This window comes from Nyctibius grandis, chromosome 8 (genome assembly GCF_013368605.1).
Source record: "Nyctibius grandis isolate bNycGra1 chromosome 8, bNycGra1.pri, whole genome shotgun sequence".
Classification (NCBI taxonomy): Eukaryota; Metazoa; Chordata; class Aves; order Nyctibiiformes; family Nyctibiidae; genus Nyctibius; species Nyctibius grandis.
The window spans coordinates 14,475,671-14,494,010 of NC_090665.1; the positions used below are offsets into that span (position 1 = coordinate 14,475,671).

General features: G+C 36.5%; 1 protein-coding gene across 6 annotated transcripts in view; it reads left to right on the forward strand.

Annotated features, from left to right (window-relative positions):
- The window catches only part of DLG1 (discs large MAGUK scaffold protein 1), a 160,795-nt gene that overhangs the window by 124,545 nt on the left and 17,910 nt on the right, over nt 1-18,340 (forward strand). For all 6 annotated transcript variants that reach the window (XM_068407156.1, XM_068407159.1, XM_068407161.1 and 3 more), the window contains exons 15-17: nt 7,611-7,725; nt 12,380-12,556; nt 13,354-13,423. In XM_068407156.1, coding sequence (XP_068263257.1) covers nt 7,611-7,725; nt 12,380-12,556; nt 13,354-13,423 — 362 coding nt within the window. The remainder of the gene's footprint in view (nt 1-7,610; nt 7,726-12,379; nt 12,557-13,353; nt 13,424-18,340) is intronic.

The following is an 18,340-nucleotide window of genomic DNA, read 5'->3' on the forward strand; positions in this document are numbered from 1 at the left end:
TTTCATTTGTAGAGGTTTCTGAGCCGTTTCATTTTCCTGTTGCTCCCTGGATCTGCAGAGACACCTCAGTGCCACACTGCCATCTCCCTTCTTTTGTGTTTTCTACAGGTGTAACGTGGCAAGGAAAAATTGTGATATTAGTGTGGAAAAGGAAGCTCTAGGCAATTTGGATATATGTGTATCTCCTGGGAGTGGGGATTCAGAGATGGTCAGAATTTTGATTCATGCTATGTAGCGGGGTCATAGGAACATGAGAGTCTCAGTGCTTGAAGGGAATGTAGTGAGGACAGGAGCAGCAAGGGGCAAGTATAGGACTGTCCAGAGTTGTATAGCCCTTGGAGGTCTCTCCCCTCATTTCACATTGACATTTCCATTGTTGTGTCCGTTCAAATTAAAAGGTCATCTGAAACATTCTTATGTGTTTTGAGGATGACATAACAGTGTTATCTCAAAATTCAGAATTTCTGGAAGATTAGATTTTGCCATTCTGAAAAGGTATGGGGTGCCAGTAGGCTACAATAACTGTATTGTAACTTGAGTGCATTTAAGTGTTTATAAATACGAAAAATAGCCAAATACATTAAAATATGAAAATATATTTGGTTGAAATTGGATAGAAAGTAATTTTGTGGATTAAACATTTCTTGTTTCTCAAGGATCCACCTGATATACAAAAAAAAAAATTATAATTTTAACTAGTACAGCAGTCTTTTCCTGTGAGTTATCAGCTGCCTGTTATTTAGAATTTAGACTCTACATTGGTCTCTCTCTATAATTCAGCTGATCGAGTCTGTCTCTATATATCCACTTCTTTTCTGAAAAAGTAGTAAGATGGTTATGTGATCAGATTAGCTCCATGTTCTTAGGTGACTGGGTGGATGAGTGTAAGATTAGGAGAAGGTGGAGCCAAAACCTCAAGAGAAGATTTTAAGGTATTTTTTGTAAAACCTCTGCTTCTGAACTTATATTGTTCATATAGGTAGTTAACACACATTTTTCTTTCAGCTTTATTAAAGGAAATAAGTGATTCTCCATTGCAAAATGTATTCAAGATTCATGGTTCAATGAAAACGCCTCATACTTTGTTAGCCAGATTTTTAGGTGGATTTTCATCTTGGTTTTTTTTGTTTGTTTGTTTTGAAGGAATGTATTCATCTACTGAAAATAAGATCCAAGTATGGCAACTTTGTGGTTTTCATTCTCTCTTGTCTTTAAAACAAATGAGTCAAAAGAAAAAAAGGTGGGGGGGAAAGCTTTGTTAGAGCTTACCATTCAATGGCCAGTATTTGGCCAATTTTTCTGTTTGTGACACTTCATCTATGCACTGTTTTCTAGTGGAATTTAAAACAGAATAACAAAGCTCTGGGAAATGGTAGCTCTTTCATGTGTGTAAGCTAAGATTATTTTCTGAGGATTTGTCTCGAAATATATTGTCAATCTTTTATTTGTAAAAGTCCAGCTGGAGTAGCACGAAGCCAATAACGCTTTTGCAAAACTTAGTTTTCAGTATTTGTTTTGCATCAAGAGGATGAGCTTCCCTTGCTTTCTAGCTGGGAACATGTATCGTCTTGACCAAAGGTGGTTTAAAGGATCAGTACATCCCAATTTCATAAAATGAAAAATTCTTAAAAAAAATTTTAGAAAAAGTTTACCCTGTTTTGAGGTATGTGGTTTCTAGTCTTCCAGACTTTTGTTTCTGCTTGGTTTGTACCTGATTCTACTCATTTGCAAGTAATCCAGATTAGTCAGTTAAAGTACCTTTAAAATCAGGCCCATTAAGATTAGAAGCAGGATTCTGCTATATATAGTCCTGATAGATGCTATAAGGTGGCTTACACATGTTTTAATCCTTTAAAACCTCACTTCTGCTCTTTAATATAATAAATAAAATTGTCTTTCTTTAAGAACAGTTCAGCCTTTTACAGGTTGTGAATGTGTGGTAGACCTTCAGCAACATTTTTGGTGAATGCATTTCAGCAGTGACTAGACCTAGCCTCTTTCCGAGTTGTGCAGGCTCTGCAGGAGGAGTTCTTAATGAAATACAAATGCAGTTTTTCTAATCCGTTTTGAAATTCCGTGGCCTAGTCTTTCAAGTGGTTAATGAGGTACAAGCTCATTACACGAGAGTGCATGAAAACCATCAATAGCATGTGGAATGCATTGTGGTCTCTCTCAGGTCATGTTAATATAAAACGACAAGCATTGAAGCAAAATAATATCTCCTCAAAAATGATTTATGATGGGGTTTTATTTTGGTCCATGCATTTTCATAGGTAACCTCTTTGCTAGTGTTTTTGTGTGGTTGTACCAAACATGCTATACTCCACAACCTCCTCTACCAACTGAAATTTATACTATTGCCTGTAACAAGAAAAGATGTGCAAAATATGAATGGTACCTGTGAATTTATCAAATACCAGTATAGATAATCAAGGGATGGTAGTAGTGCATGATTAGAACTCATAAATACAACTTCAGTCATCTATAGGCTGTGGCAGTTGTGCCTCACAAGCTTAGAACTGAAAACAAATGGAAGGTCAATACAAGATCAGTGTGATGGTGGCCATCCTAACTTACTACCAGGCTCCATTTCGCAGTTTGTTTGGAGGCACCATGAAAAGGAAAATTGAGTATTCTGAGAGCGGAGAAAAGATTATAAATCAGTAGTTATATAAAGTTGTCAGCACAAGAGTCCTGCTTTGACAAATCCAATGGCTCCTGCTAAAGGAAGGCTTTCCACAGACAAATGGGAAGAGAGAAGCAAGGGGCATTCTTTTTTAATTAAGTTGAACTTTTTCAGCTCTTCATGGGTTCAGTATACTTAAGAATCCCTGCCTCTCAGTGCTGTGCTGCCATCTGTTCCCTGGGCACACATCCATGGTTCCACGAGTTGCTTTTCCTTCTGTGCTGTTTGCTGAATTTTCCATCCCTTGTCGTAGTCTTCTGCTCTTTTCCCCATTTGCTAGAACATGTGTTCCAGACCAAATTAATTTTCATTGCAGCCTCTTTTTGCTCTTCCCCTGCCTGTATAGACTATTCACCATGTACCCCTGTTTATCACTGTCCTCTTGTTGCCCACCAGATAGGCAGTCCAGGAGAGTTTCACTGCTCAGACCCTTTCTCTGAAGTTTTGATTTCTGTTAAAGTAAACATTAACATTGAAAACATTACCATTTTCTAGGTAAAATCATTCTAGGAGCTCAGGAGCAGAGGAATCTTCCAGGATTTCCTAATCTCTCCCCTCTCCCTCACCCCCACACCTTTCTGTTCGTTGCTGTGCAATACATGCAGACATGAAATAGAGCAGATTTATTCCAGTTTTGTACCATCTGCTTATCCAGTATAATTTTGAAGTTTAAACTTGAGCCCAGATGTATCCATCCAATGTTCTTAACAACTGATTATGTATAAACCAGAGTAGGCTTTAGGGTTTCTTTCTTTGGTGATGGGGTACTGTTGGATAAATGCCATGAACTGAAGCAGCAGATGCTTGCACTTTCTCGAGCTCTATGTTAACGATAGCAGGTATTCCTCCCTCCCTGCCCCTAAACTTATTGGAAACATGGAGAAAATTCTAGCCAAGAAGAGATACTGTTATTCTTACGTTGTCATTTTATTGCATTTCATGTTAGTCTTGCTGCCTGTTGCCCTTTATTTGATGTACAGCATCAGCAGCTTTCCTGAAATGCAGAACATTAGAAGAGATCCTTAGTTAAGTCACATTCACTGCTGTTGCATATATATCAGGTTTCAGATCCTGGTCACGTTCTTCCCTGAAAGGATTGAGGGTTTAGATTGTGTGGTTTTGTCTTGTTTTGTTTTTTTTAATTTCATTTTGTGTGTGGGGTGTTTCTTGTGCCACCATAGTTCTTATTAAAATACTATTTCAGAATCTCAGTGTTTTGATGGCTGTGGAAGTTGAAAACATGTTTGTAGATGGAGTTCCTATGACCAGCCTACTCCATTTGGGTTAAAGTCAATTTTGCTTTCTCATTTAAATAGCTTATGTCCTTTCTGTTTGGTTATCCCGATCACATTTGGCCAGAGATCAATCATATTCCTTCTCAGCCAAGCTCTTAATTTCCTCTTAAAAAGGACACTCGGCTTTCTTTGTCTGTTATTCACTGTGCCTGTTCTGGCTCCAAAGTTCTGGAATGTTGAAATGGCAAAATAAAATTTCTAAGAATTTTTATATTTATATGTGCATTGTATGGCTTTGTCACAGCCATATGGAAGTTTATTGTGCTGTTTACTGTGATTTAGGGGAAAAATATGATCAATTTTCTCACACACTCTATGTGTGATATTATGCATACTCCATAATAAAGAATGGAATTGTAAAGAAAACAGTTCTCTGGGAGAATTTAGTGGTGATAAGCTGAGTGAAATAGGTAATTTAAACATCCCATGAAATTCTCTAAACATGGAAAATACTGGAGAATGGGAGAGTACTTGGAAAGGTATCACTCTGTGCTTGCCTAGTTCTCATCCCTAAAAACTTGCTTCTGTAATCAAATAAAATTGCATTTGTGTGGATCACATTTGATACACGCACATCTTGGATGAGAGTCTCCAGTCTTGCTACCAGCTGTTGGCTATTGATGTTCCCCTCTTGAAGAGCACATAAGATGGAACAGCTGTGGACAGTCTTCTCACTGTTATCCTGCAACTACTTTTCTACATTTCATAAACTACCAGATGGCATCAGTGTTCTTCACTTTAATAAGAGATTGAAGGTGCTAAAGGCAGTTGATATCCAGATCTTCTTAATCATAGAGTTAGAAATATATAACCTCTCCTAGATAGATTATCAGAGCTCACGCTTTGCTTTACAATGCTGCAGTTGAACCAAGCCTAATTAGTCAACGGGGAATGGGTGCTGATCCTTTGGGTACCAAACTGATACTGCTTTGCTGATGCTATCAGGAGTCCTTCTGTTGCCTTATTTTCTGTCGCCAGCGTTAGTTTCAGTACCAATGCATCTAATACCAAGCTTTCTTTTTTAAAAACCAAAATCCTGTCTACTTTTCAGCTCCAAACTCAATGATTTTGAGATTTCTATCTATCCTGTTCCTTCCAAAACCTTCTGTAAAAGGAACGTAACTCAAATTTTTAACTTGTTGTACATCAAAGGAGCTCACCAGATTCCATCTGCAGAGTGTTTAAGCTTTTCCTAAATATGACATCTCTTGGCACCCCTTCTTTTTGAACACAGAGCCTTCTCAGTCCCAGCCCATTAGTTTCCTTTTTTGCTTTATTGGTATGGCAGGAGCCTCTATGCAGAAATTATTCTCCTTACTCCTACAGATGTCCCTGTCACTCATTCAGCACTTACTTCCCAGGAGTTCTGATGAGAAAAATTAAATTACTTCAGAAAACTTCAAGATCAGCAATCTGAAGATGATACATAGGATAAAGTAAAGTTAGGCGATAGTAAGGAATAGCCTCCCCTGTTAACTCTCTCACATACTACATGCTACATAGGAGGAAACCTGATTCTTCCAACAGGTGACACATGATACTTTCTTAACAGAAATTTGTAGTCTTTTCCAGTAGCTTTTGCAAAGAACTGTAGATATTTTCAATACTGAACAGGCTGTAGCACAAGAAAATGCTTGGATTATCTGGTCTTTTCCATGCTTTCCTTTCACACAGGGGACATAAAAAAATCTCATGTCAGAAATCTCAGCTACCATTCTTGCAGTATGTTTGAAGTTTAGAACTTTAATCTTCCAAAACACCCACGAAACAGGTGAGAGGCTTAAAAGATCATTTCTCAGGTATAAATGAGTGAAATGAGACCCAAGGCCATGCAGTGCAGCAGTAGCACAGCAGGAGCAGATTCTTCTCTCTCTGCATCTGGGTCCTTCCCCTAAGGGATATTGCTTTCTAAAAAATGTAATTTTCTTACATTCCTCTTAGGTTACCATCCTGTTATCTTAAATCATTTTGCTACTAGTGATAGCATTGGCAGTGGTGGAAATAATGTTTTTGTTTCTCTTGTCAAACAACCTCATCAGTCTGATTTAGTGCTGGTAAATTATTTGATCTGTACTTTATTTGTAAAAAAGCACTTGATGCTGTTTAAAAACTAGTAGCTTTTGGTTTTAAAGGATAAAAGTCAGGGTTATTTAAGAGAGACTGTTCATGTTGTCATAATATGGATAGGATTAATTATAGTTGCTATTGCTAGAGCATCTGATTTGTAGTTACCTTGATGAATGAAGTGATATACCAGAAACTGGTTCACAGAATATTATTCTGTAACTTAATATTTTTTTTCTTCTTTTCTGATTTGTCTATAAGCCTTGGTGCTCACTGTCTGGTGAGTGTTTGGGGAGAAAGTGCTACGGAATGTAATATGATAAAACATTCATAGTATTTAGATGACTGTTGAAGGAACCTTGCTTTAGAGATTTCCTCAAGATTTTTGCATTTTAGAGCTCTCTTTATCAACCTTGCATTTCCTGAGTAAATTTGATGCCTGCAGGGAATAAGGGTGCAGCTAGGAAGAGCAACACGTTACCCAGTTCAGCAGCTGCCTGCTGCACACACCCTGGCTCTCCCAGTGTTGACTTGTTATAATCTGGCATCACATGGTCTCCTGGAGAAGGTGGTGGCTGCAGAACCTTTCCTTTAACTAGAAAGGTTTTACAAGTGGATCTGTTGATCCTGAAGTCCAAACTATTCAACTGAAGGAAAAACTTACTTGTTTTGAGTTGATATTTTATGCTGACAGCATGTAAGTACCTCACTTCAGGAAATGTTTGTCCTGAAGAAGCTATTACTATTTTACTACCTGCCTTTGTAGCTGAAATCAGATGCATTTAGCTTAGGTTTACTACACAGTGTTGCTTAAGAACACAATCCGTTTTTCCAGGATTAACATTGTACATAATTCTGTAGAGGGAGTTTGAATCCCTAATGCTATTTACAAGTGGATTGAGATTCATGCCAGAATTCTGGAGATTTTTTTTTTTCTTTCCTGAGCTCCCATGGGAATATCGTCTTATTCAGAAAATGTTTCGTATATTTCCCACCTCATAGTGCTAAATTCTTTATCTGATTTAAGTCTAGTGATTTTAAAGTATCTGTTCAATATTGGTTTTCCAGACACTTTTTATTCCTATTTCCTAACATTTAAAATACATAGTTCTTGATTATAAATATATGTATTTCAGATGTATGTTCTGAAGTTTTCTTTTTGTCACGGGTTAAAACTTGTCTGTATCAGTCTTTTTATTACTATACAAATGATAATTGTTAGTAGAAATGCTTGTTTTAATTAGGAACCAAATAGTTACTGTGAACTATAGATTAAAAACATGAAATTTTAAAGTATAATGAATATTTGCTTCTGTTTATTAGCTTTGTCTAATCACAATTATTTAAAATTTTATTTCAGTTAATATTGATAAATGTAAAACTTCACATAGCTTTTAATTACAAAGCATAGCGCTTAATAAAAGTGGTGGGGCTTGAGAGTTTTTTTTTCTTGTATTTAAAAAGCTGTAACAAATGCTTATTCTCTGAGATTTTCAGCATTTTTGTGAGTAGTTTAATTGGTGAAGTTCAGAGGAAGTTAATTGCAGTGCCTCCCTTTCTTACAGAATACAGTCGTTTTGAAGCTAAAATACATGATTTACGGGAACAGATGATGAACAGTAGCATTAGTTCAGGATCAGGATCTTTGCGAACCAGCCAGAAGAGATCCCTGTATGTCAGGTAATCATCTTTCTCACAGTGTTGCTTGCGTGCTTTTCTGCTTTTCTGTAGACTTAGTATTTCTGTATTTGCATTTTTATACAATTTACTCATTATTGAACTTAACAAATTGATATTTATATGCAAAATACATTTACAATAAAGCTTAATTTAGATCGGTTAATGTAATATAGCTGAAAAAGAAGTAGCAGCCTTGAGAACCCTGTATGAACTTCGAAGAGTGGTGCTATTACTCATTTTGTCCTGCCTCTCAGAGAGATGGTAGTCCTTCAGCAAACACATGTATTTATTCTTTAAGTCAGTGTTTGTGAAGTCTTAACAACTTGCTTGATTCAGTTTGTGGTTTTGTGGCAGTAGTCTTCATATTCTTCTTGTTCAGTTCTTGAGTTCAAATTTATAGTCTCCCTTTACTTAAGCTTTGACAGATTTCCATCCTGCTTACTTTAATTGTATTCTCAGCTTGTATTAAGAAATCGTATTTCTATATCCAATGCAATTTGTTATAGAATATTTTCCATGCTAACGAAGAGAGCAAATGCATCAAAGCAAATGAACTGAATATTCTTCATTAATTTATTTATGTAGAATTATGCATAAAGGAGACTAAAAGGAAGTGGAAATATAAAAGAGCATGAAGCAGTTAAGAAAATAGGTGGTTTCACTGGGAAATTGTGGCAAGGTGAAGCTTATTAATATGCCAACTAACTCCTACATCAGTTAACATATACTGCTGGAGCATAACGTTTCAAGTATGGAATGTGGGTAAAAGATTTGCATTTTTTTTTAAATAAATTGATTTTTGAGTTCCTTGAACCAGCTCATCTCTGGCTTGAATAAGGGTCACCAGTAGCCTCTTGGCAGGGGACAGAACATTTTAGTAGAGCAGGTAAGAGTTCAGTAGTGCTGGTGCTTGGGTTAAAGTTGGTTTAAAATGTTATAGGACCTCACTAGCTTACCTGCTAAAATCCGAGGCTCAGGTGCTGTTGACTTTTCCCATTCAAAGCAGATACTGTTTTGTTCATGGTACTGTGTCTATTGTGGTATGGGAAAGGAAGCAAGTCTTACGCAAGGCAGTTACCTGAGTAATTGCACCTATGCTCAGAAAAGTCTCAGTCCTTTGCAAGCTATTTCTGAAGGCTTTTAAACAAATGTAGCGAATTACTCATACAGGGCTTCTGTTTAGATTGACTGTAACATGTAGCCCTTATGTTTTGACCTATTATTTTAGTAGCTTTATCTGGATTCTGTTTTTGCAGAGCTGATCTTGTTCTTTTTTTTGTACTTGGTCTGCCTTAAATATTTCTGGGGGGCAAAATTTAAATCTCTAAGGATAAATGCCTGAAATACTAAGGATAAGTGCTTATATCAGTTATCCTTGTCTTAGAATTTCCACAGGTAGGTGTACATATGGATATTGTGGTGAGATCTTCTTCCTTTCCATAATCCCAAGATTTTTTGTTTTTTAGTCCTCATCATATAACTAAGCCTAAATAATTCTAAATGCTTTTATTTTCCTTGGTTAGCTATAGCCTGATGAGGTTCTAAACAGCTTATGCTCGTGTTCACACATTGGTGTGGTATTTTAAGCCACTGACAAGCATTTTGTGTTTATGTAGCTTTTATTCCACTGATGGAGTTGTTCTCCGTAAATGATTGAGATTGAGCTTTTGACTCTGCCAGCTGCAGAAAATGCAGCCTTCTCCAGGTTGTTGGCAGAAGCCTCGTGGAGACTGTTGATTCCCTTTCCAAGAAAGGTTTTTGAGACTTGGTAATCAGGTTTCTTATAAGTCAGAACAAAAATCTAAAATGCAAAAATTCCTCAGGAAAAGTACTTTTCCACCCACATCTCTTAACAGAGGGTGCTGCTAGGGCTTTTGAGATCTACTCTTGTAATCACACCAAAAGATGTCAAAGACTAGTAGGCAACTTGATATGTCACAGGAAGGGTTCACATCTGTTCTGTCTGGTTTCTGGTGCAATTTTGACCTCACTGAAATAAGTTTTATGAATATTTTCACATATTGCTAGATACTGACAGAATATAGAATCATAGAATCATTTTTATTGGAAAGGACCTTTAAGACCATCAAGTCCAACCACTGATCTTGCACTGCCAAGTCCACCACTAAACTACGTCTCTGAGCACCACATCTACATGTCTTTTAAATACCTCCAGGGATGGTGACTCTACCAGTTCCCTGGGCAGCCTGTTCCAATGCTTGACAACCCTTTCAGTGAAGAAATGTTTCCCGATATCCAGTCTAAACCTCCCCTGGCGCAACTTGGGACCGCGTCCTCTTGTCCTATCGTTTGTTACTTGGGAGAAGAGACTGACACCTACCTTACTATAACCTCCTTTCAGGTAGCTGTAGAGAGTGATAAGGTCTCCCCTGAGCCTCCTTTTCTCCAGACTAAAGTACCTCAGTTCCCTCAGCCGCTCCTCATAAGACTTGTGCTCTAGACCCTTCACCAGCTTTGTTGCCCTTCTTTGGACTCTTTCCAGCACCTCAATGTCTGTCTTGTATTGAGGGGCCCAGAACTAAGCATAGTATCCAAGGTGCAGCCTCACCAGTGCCGAGTACAGGGGGACAATCACTTCCCTCGTCCTGCTGGCCACGCTATTTCTGATACAAGCCAGGATGCTGTTGGCTGCCCTGGCCACACTGCTGGCTCATACTTAGCCGGCCATTGACCAACACCCCCAGGTCCTTTTCCTCCAGGCACTTTCCAGCCACTCTTCCCCAGGCCTGTAGCATTGCATGGGGCTGTTTTGACCCAAGTGCAGGACCCAACGTGTTAGTTATCCAGCTTATTCCTTATTATAAGTCACTTTGATGTGATCATTCTGTACTTTTAATTGTACCAATGCAAAGACAGTTTTAGTAACTGAAGCTATTTTTTTTATGTAATATTTGGTTTTGGATATGCCTTGAGGGATTCCAGTTATATAACGTAATGCTGAATTGAATGCTAAATGCAACAGTAAAATGTTTATAGGAATTCAACCACAATTGTAGAAAATCTATCTCGAATAAAAAATACTCTAAAAACAATGATCTCTGGTGATCTCTCAAAATCATGGTAACAAAATAACAAATAAAATCAGATACATCATTGTGTCCCTGTAACTGAAACTTGGTAACTTTATGAATAGTCTGCCTGTAAGGAGCATTTTGGGGGTGTTATGTAATATTAAGGAAAAGACAATTGTGTTTGCCTGAAAATACAGCTCGAAGTAAAATGGCAGATTTTTCTTCTTAATTGTATGTATATCAATATATGAAGAATAGCAATATAACAAACAGTCCCTGGAGGGCAATACAAATATAGTAATTTAGCAGCAGCTAACTCTTCATTTGCACATCTAATTCACTCTTTCTCCCCCGACTAATTAAGATGTACTGATTTAATGGCCTTCTCTTACTTTTGCTTTACGTTTCTTTTGATCTTTATTCTAGGAGGGGAGAGATTCTCACATACGATGTTTCTGTCTTTGCATCTGAGCTATATCTATATGCTCTCCTTCATCTGCAGATTCAAAAAGCACATGTGAAAAAGTGAGATACTTCCATGGTGTCAAGTTTCTATGATAATATGTTGAAAGGGAGTAAATTTATTCCATGTTTTATCTCATCTTGTATGCCAAATCTCAGTCTGTGCAATGTGCATAGAATTCAAAATTGAAAATGCATTTTTCTGACCAGCGTGATACATTACAAAGTCAAACAATGGTGCTGATTTCTGCGTGAATCAGAGCAGAAAATGGTTACATCTCCAAGTGGAAGAAATGTTACAGTTTTGAAATCATTAGGAAATTTTAACTAAATCCATTGAAAAATGAGAACTGGCATTAGCACCAGGCCTGAAAAGTGTACTTGCCTGCAGGAGGAGCTTAATTGGGCACCCCTATGTTATTCTGATAGTTCAAACATCTCATTTCAAACAGCTTTCCCAAATACTCAGGGAGGAAAAGAGAACCTCCTTTAGCTGACCTTCATTCCTTCTGAAGTGGTAAGATTAATTCATGTTTCGTGAAAGAAGACATGGAGATGCTTTTACTGCAGGAATTCCTGATTGCTTTGTTCAGCAAGAATACCCTAGAAGAAGAAATGCTGCAGTAAAACTTGATAAACAGCCTATGATATTGAAAGTAATGAGCGTGGCCAGGTTAAAAGACATTCTGGAAAATTTGGTGCTGTTAGCCATTAAATTTTTTGCTTTGAAGCATAAGCACTCATGAAACATGCAACTTAACTACAGTTTCTGTAGGCTTGCAAGTGAAGTTATGCTTCAAACGTTTGCTTGCCTCCTCTTATCCTAGGCCGACATGTAACTTGCGCTATGCGAAGTACTTACTAAATTGCAGGAAGCATCTTCTGTGGACCTCTTAGAAAGAGTTTTCCTTTTACAGAGTTTCGCTCTGGATGAAGTTTATTCTCATTCATTAAAATTTACAAGTGTGTGTGGATACTATACTGCATATTCTCTGTGTGTGTATGAGACAGAGTGCATTCAGTGTTCCTGTTTTAAGCACCTGTCAGACTGATGCAATCCTTTATGAACAACACAGGCAGCTTGCTTAATATTTTGTGCTATTCATACTCCCCTGTTTTTTCTTGCCTTTTCTATGATTAATTTTTTCTTTTCAATATAGAGCTCTTTTTGATTATGACAAGACTAAAGATAGCGGCCTTCCAAGTCAAGGATTGAACTTCAAATTTGGTGATATTCTCCATGTCATCAATGCTTCTGATGATGAATGGTGGCAAGCACGGCAGGTAACTCCAGATGGAGAAAGCGATGAAATTGGAGTTATCCCAAGCAAACGCAGGTATGTCATATTTTATTGACTTGAGATGTCTGCTATGAAACGTCTGATATGAGTAGTACATATGTTGCATATACTTTGCTCATTGTTGTTAATTCTGTACCACATCAGCCACTTGTTTGGCTTTTTTTTTTTTTTAAATAATCTGAAGTGGGATTCTGACAAACTCAGTGGGAAGTTTGTTAAAATCCTGTTTAGTCTTAGGAGTTGTGTGCTAAGTTGATAAAGGTTGTCCAAGTCCATTTCTCTGTTCTCACTGTAAGCAAGTTATGGGTTTAATAATATTACATGTAGGTTTAATAACATTACACCATTTATATATGAAAACGTGCAAAGTGAGTTTTATTCGAATCATGACACTGTCGTGAATTCTTTCTACCCAAAACCTGGAAAACTGGCAAGCCTTTCTTTGGTGGCCAGAGTAAACAGAGACAAGGTGTTTGTTGGTGTATCAGAGACACAAGTAAGAGGTGAGGTGGTCTGAATCTTAATATCTGCTGTTGACTCATAATTGAGGCTGTTCACTTATTGTGTCATGTTTTCTCTTTGTGCCCTCCGAATTTATTGAACCTATATCATCGCAAAATACTCCAGTACCCTCACAGCTCATCATTTGAGCAATAATACCCTACTTGTCCAATACAGTTTGCCATTAGCAGGCTTCCATTTTCTGGTGGTGTCATCAGCGATAAAAATCTGTACTAGAAAAGGTACACCTATATGCTTACTTTGTAACGAGTAGTAACTTGAAGTTCTGGAATTTTGCTGATTTACCATTTTTGTGTGTGTTTTTGTGGTAGAGTTGAGAAAAAAGAACGAGCCCGTTTAAAGACAGTGAAATTCAATTCCAAAACAAGAGGAGATAAAGGGGTGAGTTAATGAAGTGCTAATTACACCTGGCATTGTGAATGGTAACATTTTTCAGTGGTTTATGTGTGCAGTCTCAGTTTCAGTTTTTAGTGAAAAGATTAAATTCTGTCAGATAGAAATAAAATAATTCTGAGCACCAGAGCAAACTTTAGTTGCCAAAACACTGCAAATTGTTTGAAGAATTAGCTTAGACATATATATATTATCATGAATACTGTAATGTAATAGGAGTTGTAGATACTAATCAAGTATTGAATAGTGCCATTTATAACAGCACTGCAAGTGCTGTTTATAAAGCAATTTAGTCCTTTAGCATGGATGTACTCTTGGACTCCCTTTTTTGGGGGGGAGGTGGCTTACTACCAATTGTCAGAAAAAGTAAAATGTTTCTTTCTTTGAGTTTTTCTTTAATTCATTTGGCAAACAAGGAAGTAAAGCTCAGCAGCGTCCCTATGATGAAATGAGGTTTTATGATGTACACAGTTACACAGACAGCATAAAGTAACTTCTTTGTTACAATTATGGATGTAGGAGCTTTAAAGAATTTCCTGCAAGGACACAGGCCAACAAAAACTCGAGGCTAGCTCCATTGCTGACCAGAATCAGTCTCCATGTCACAGCTTTTTTTTCTTACCACCACTCTCTATTGGTGCAAATACTGATGTGGCAGTGCTTAAATTATGTAAAATAACCAATGCCAATGAAAAATAACCCAATCCAAAAGAAATCTTGGTTTTAATTTTAGTCAGTCCCTTGGTGCAGTTCACTGCATCATGTGCAATCCCTGTCCCAGTACACATGATGGGAAGGAGTGGTGAGAAAGCAGGGTTTTTACTTTATTACTACTACTTAAGTAGTAACAGGAATGTTCGTAGCCAAAATTATAGCAATTACGTAATCGTAAAGTAGCCTTTTTTTTTTTTTTTTGAGGGTGAGGCTTTTTTGCAATGTTTTGGTCGTTTTGAAATTTGAGAAACAATTTCACAACCTTATAATTTCTACCAATAGTATGTAACTAACAATTTCAAGACTTAGGTATACGCATTTTAGATGTAAGAGCCTTCTAAAGTAATAATATATTGTCATTTTTTAAAATCTGAAATATGCTTTAAGCTCCCAAGGAAGCTATTTCTTAAATAGTGATTATTTTTTAATAGCACTAATGCTGTAACATTAGTCAGTCTTTATTGTAGATCCCAAAGATTCCTTTTAGTAGTTTATTTCAGTTACAATGTTTTCATAACTTCAAAAATCACATATATAAAGTATTAAAGCTTCAATACTTTATTCTGATAGTGTAGGACTTTAAAGACTCAAATCCATGCATGCATCCCTCTGCTACATGGCAAAGGTTTTAGTTTAGTTTATTAATGAAGAAAACGTCATGGTTTTTCCTATTTGTTCAAAAGGAAATAAATATCTAGCTATTTTCTGATGAACAATTACGGTACTGCCTTGAGGATTCACTGTATTATTTGCAGTTTTTTTCTGGTTTGGTACATTCATGTTTTGGTATTGGAATAAAATGTTATCAACTGATGTGGTAATTTTTAACCTGATCTTTTTTATAATTTGAGCTCACTTTTTAGAAGTCACATAAAGAAAATGGCTTAAATACTTTAGATTATTTTAATTACATTAACTTTTCAAATGTTACCATGTTCTTTGAAAGATAATTGCATGGTTTTGTAGTTTGTCTATCAATAAACTGCAAACAGTTAACTTAATTAACAAGGTATTTGAAGTAGCATTTTGACAATAGCAGAGTTAGTGCACAGTCCCTGTGTACTAACATAGCACCAAAGATGTGCATGGAATACTGAGTGGAAAAGCAACTACGCTTGCCATTGATACAGAACTGCAGTTCTTTTTCTTTAGTAACATTTCATTTTGCAAACACGCTTACACTGTTCACAATCTTTTGCTTCAGCTGTAAATGTTTTAACGTTACGGTTTCTTCTTAAAGTATTCTTCCTGTACTTGTCATGGTGATATTTTTCCCAGTAAGTTGTCTGCACCATACATGTCCTCGTGGACTGTGTGCCTTCCTGTGTCTGTATATGATAATACTCCATGGACAGGATGAAATACCAACTTTGTACAATTCTTCAAAGTTTCTACATTAAAACCTTAAAGAATAACCCTAGTGATGGCAAACACTAAAATCCATGTTCATTTCATTTTAAGGAAAGCTAAAAAATCCGGAGCAGAAATGGTTAAATTTTTTTCTTGTTTGTTCCTTTCATATACACATTTATCTCACTTTCTGTGCTGCTTCTGTTTTAATATATTCTTGCTTATGATGCCTGTTTATGATTTGCAGTGGGCTTATGAAAAATTTAATACAATTACTATGCATTTTCAACTAATAAGCAATTCTGTCTAGCTTTTTATAATCATGGTGTCTTTTAAAAATAATCTTTTGGCTAATCTTTTATGCAAAATCAGTCTAATATTACTTTTATTTTCTCTTTTTTTTTTGGCAATGGAACTGACTCTAACCATTATACATGCAGTATATAAAATGTAATATCCGTTCAGTAAGATTTACTGTACAGTAAAGTAATTATTATTATGAAATATTTTCAAAGCTAAAATGAAGAACCCAATTATGTTTTATCAAGTACAATAAATGAGCCACTGCTTTTGTTTTGACTGTACAAATTGCAGAGTCTCACCACCTCAGTTAAACTGTGCCATTTTAGCTTTGTTATATTTATTTACCCTATTCTTAGGCCCAAACTGAGGAACTTGTCCAAATGGAACAATTACATAGATGTGAGACTTCCACTTTTTGAAATTCATGTTACAGTATTTTTCAGTATACTCAGCAAAGATCTACTCTTCTGGGCATATTTCTTTGTTGCCCTTGTTGTGTAGATTACATTAACCTTTCTGGTTATGAGAAATCAATTGCAATGACTTGTTGACTTCACATAAAGAAGGTCAGGAGGACCATAACCTAAAACCATTGCCCATGCCAACTATGGTTCCTGCAAGCATATGATTGGCTTGAAACCAGTTCTTTTGTCCATATGTCAGGTTGATAATTTACCAATTGTTACAGTGGAATGACACTTTTAGATAAACACAGATGCCAGCCAATTAAAGGTTTTATGGATTTCCTCCTTAACACAGTATTGCTATTTCCAGAGCTCAGTGTCACTGATTGTGCTCCCACAGTACCATGTGCCTCTTTAACACCTGGTAATTTTAAGCAATTTTTTTTTAAACAATAGTAATGAAAAGATCACTGAATGTTTCACTATCTGATATTGCCAAGCAAGTCTCTATTAAAACAGATGGCCAGAAGGATTGTTAATACTGTAGCAGGATGCAGCTTGTGTTGCGCTATAGGCTTTCTCTTTAGGAAGGCCAAATGCTAGTTTTGTAATTGTACCAAAGAAGGAGGCCCACCGTTTGAAAGAACTTTGTCCTGTTTGACCCCTAGCTGTTACTATATTTCATTCCATACTTTATGCTGGGAGAAAAGAGAATACGTCTTTTTGCAACTGTATTGCATATAATAGAGGAAGATGATCTCACACTTGCTGAAGACAGAAAATTGCTTGAAAGTTAGCATGCTCCAAATTTTAGAACTAGCTGTTAACAGTCTTTAATGTATGAATTGAATTTTTTTTTTAAAGTAGCTTTTAAAAAATGGTTCTGTGGAAGTTTTATTACTTCCTGCTGCACATGGGCTCTGCTTGGCTTAGAAAGAAACAGTCCCCCTGCAGCATAGGGTCTCCAAACCAAGTTGGGCATTTTCTTACTTTTGCCATCCTTCCTGTAATAGAGTTTCTGCAAACCAAATGGCAAATTTCATGTCTTGGCAAAACCGGCCAGATGATTCACCTACGCCTGAAGATGAAAAGAAATTTCAGCTGGCTTCAAGTTAGCTGTATTAGTTGTAGTTCTGGGCATACTCACGATAGAAACGTTACTGTTTGTTTATACATTGAGTTTCTTTATTGACCTAGAACAGTACATTAAAGGTGCTGTAGTCACATAATGTCTTCAGCAGAAGACATGGCAGATATTACTAAATTATAATTATCCCTTAATTATACTTGTTAATTATACCTGCAGATGTACCTATATATGAATGAAAATACATTGATGCTCTCCATCACTTAGACAAGGAGCACAATAATAGTTTATATTCAAATGTGTGGATGTATATATGTCTATATAGGTAACTAGAAATTTTTGTAGCAACTGAGATGCAGAAATTCTTCACCAACACAAGTAGTTAATGTCAAAAGTTGCTGAACATGATCCTTGGACATACAGGGTTTTTCATGTGGTAAATCTCTATAAACGCACCCTTGAAAAAATAATTGCCACAGAAAAATGAAATGAGTTGGTATCTTTTGAAAGTTAATCTTGGTATTTGGATGCAGACTTATGTAGAGTGAAGTCATTTCTTTCGGTGAACTTGCAATGAATTGCAAAAGACTGAAACAAATACAGGTTTGGTGGGTTTTTTATGTTTAGGACATTTTAGCTAGACACATTTCTTTTTCCCCTTTTTCCTATTTCACTGTTGCTTAGTTTATCATAAGAGCATTAGGTGTAATGCCAACTTTTAACTTCCATTTTTCTTTACTGTATGATATGTTATTTAGCAGTTGTCACCAAAGTATTTACAGTTTTGCCTTTACACATGCGTAACACTGGTAAATACTTCTGGTGGGCTGTTATGATGTCAGCTGTTTGCAAAAGCACGTGTAAACCCTCAGTATTTTTTTAAAATACTGTACCCCTGTATTAGATAATATCAGTGATTTAATTGACTTTGAGTTCATTATGGTTTGAATATAATGAACCATAGTTTTTCACATCTTTTTACACTCCCAGCAAGCCTAAATTTGTGAAATACGGGTCAGGTCATATCGGATGAACCAGCCTGCCAGT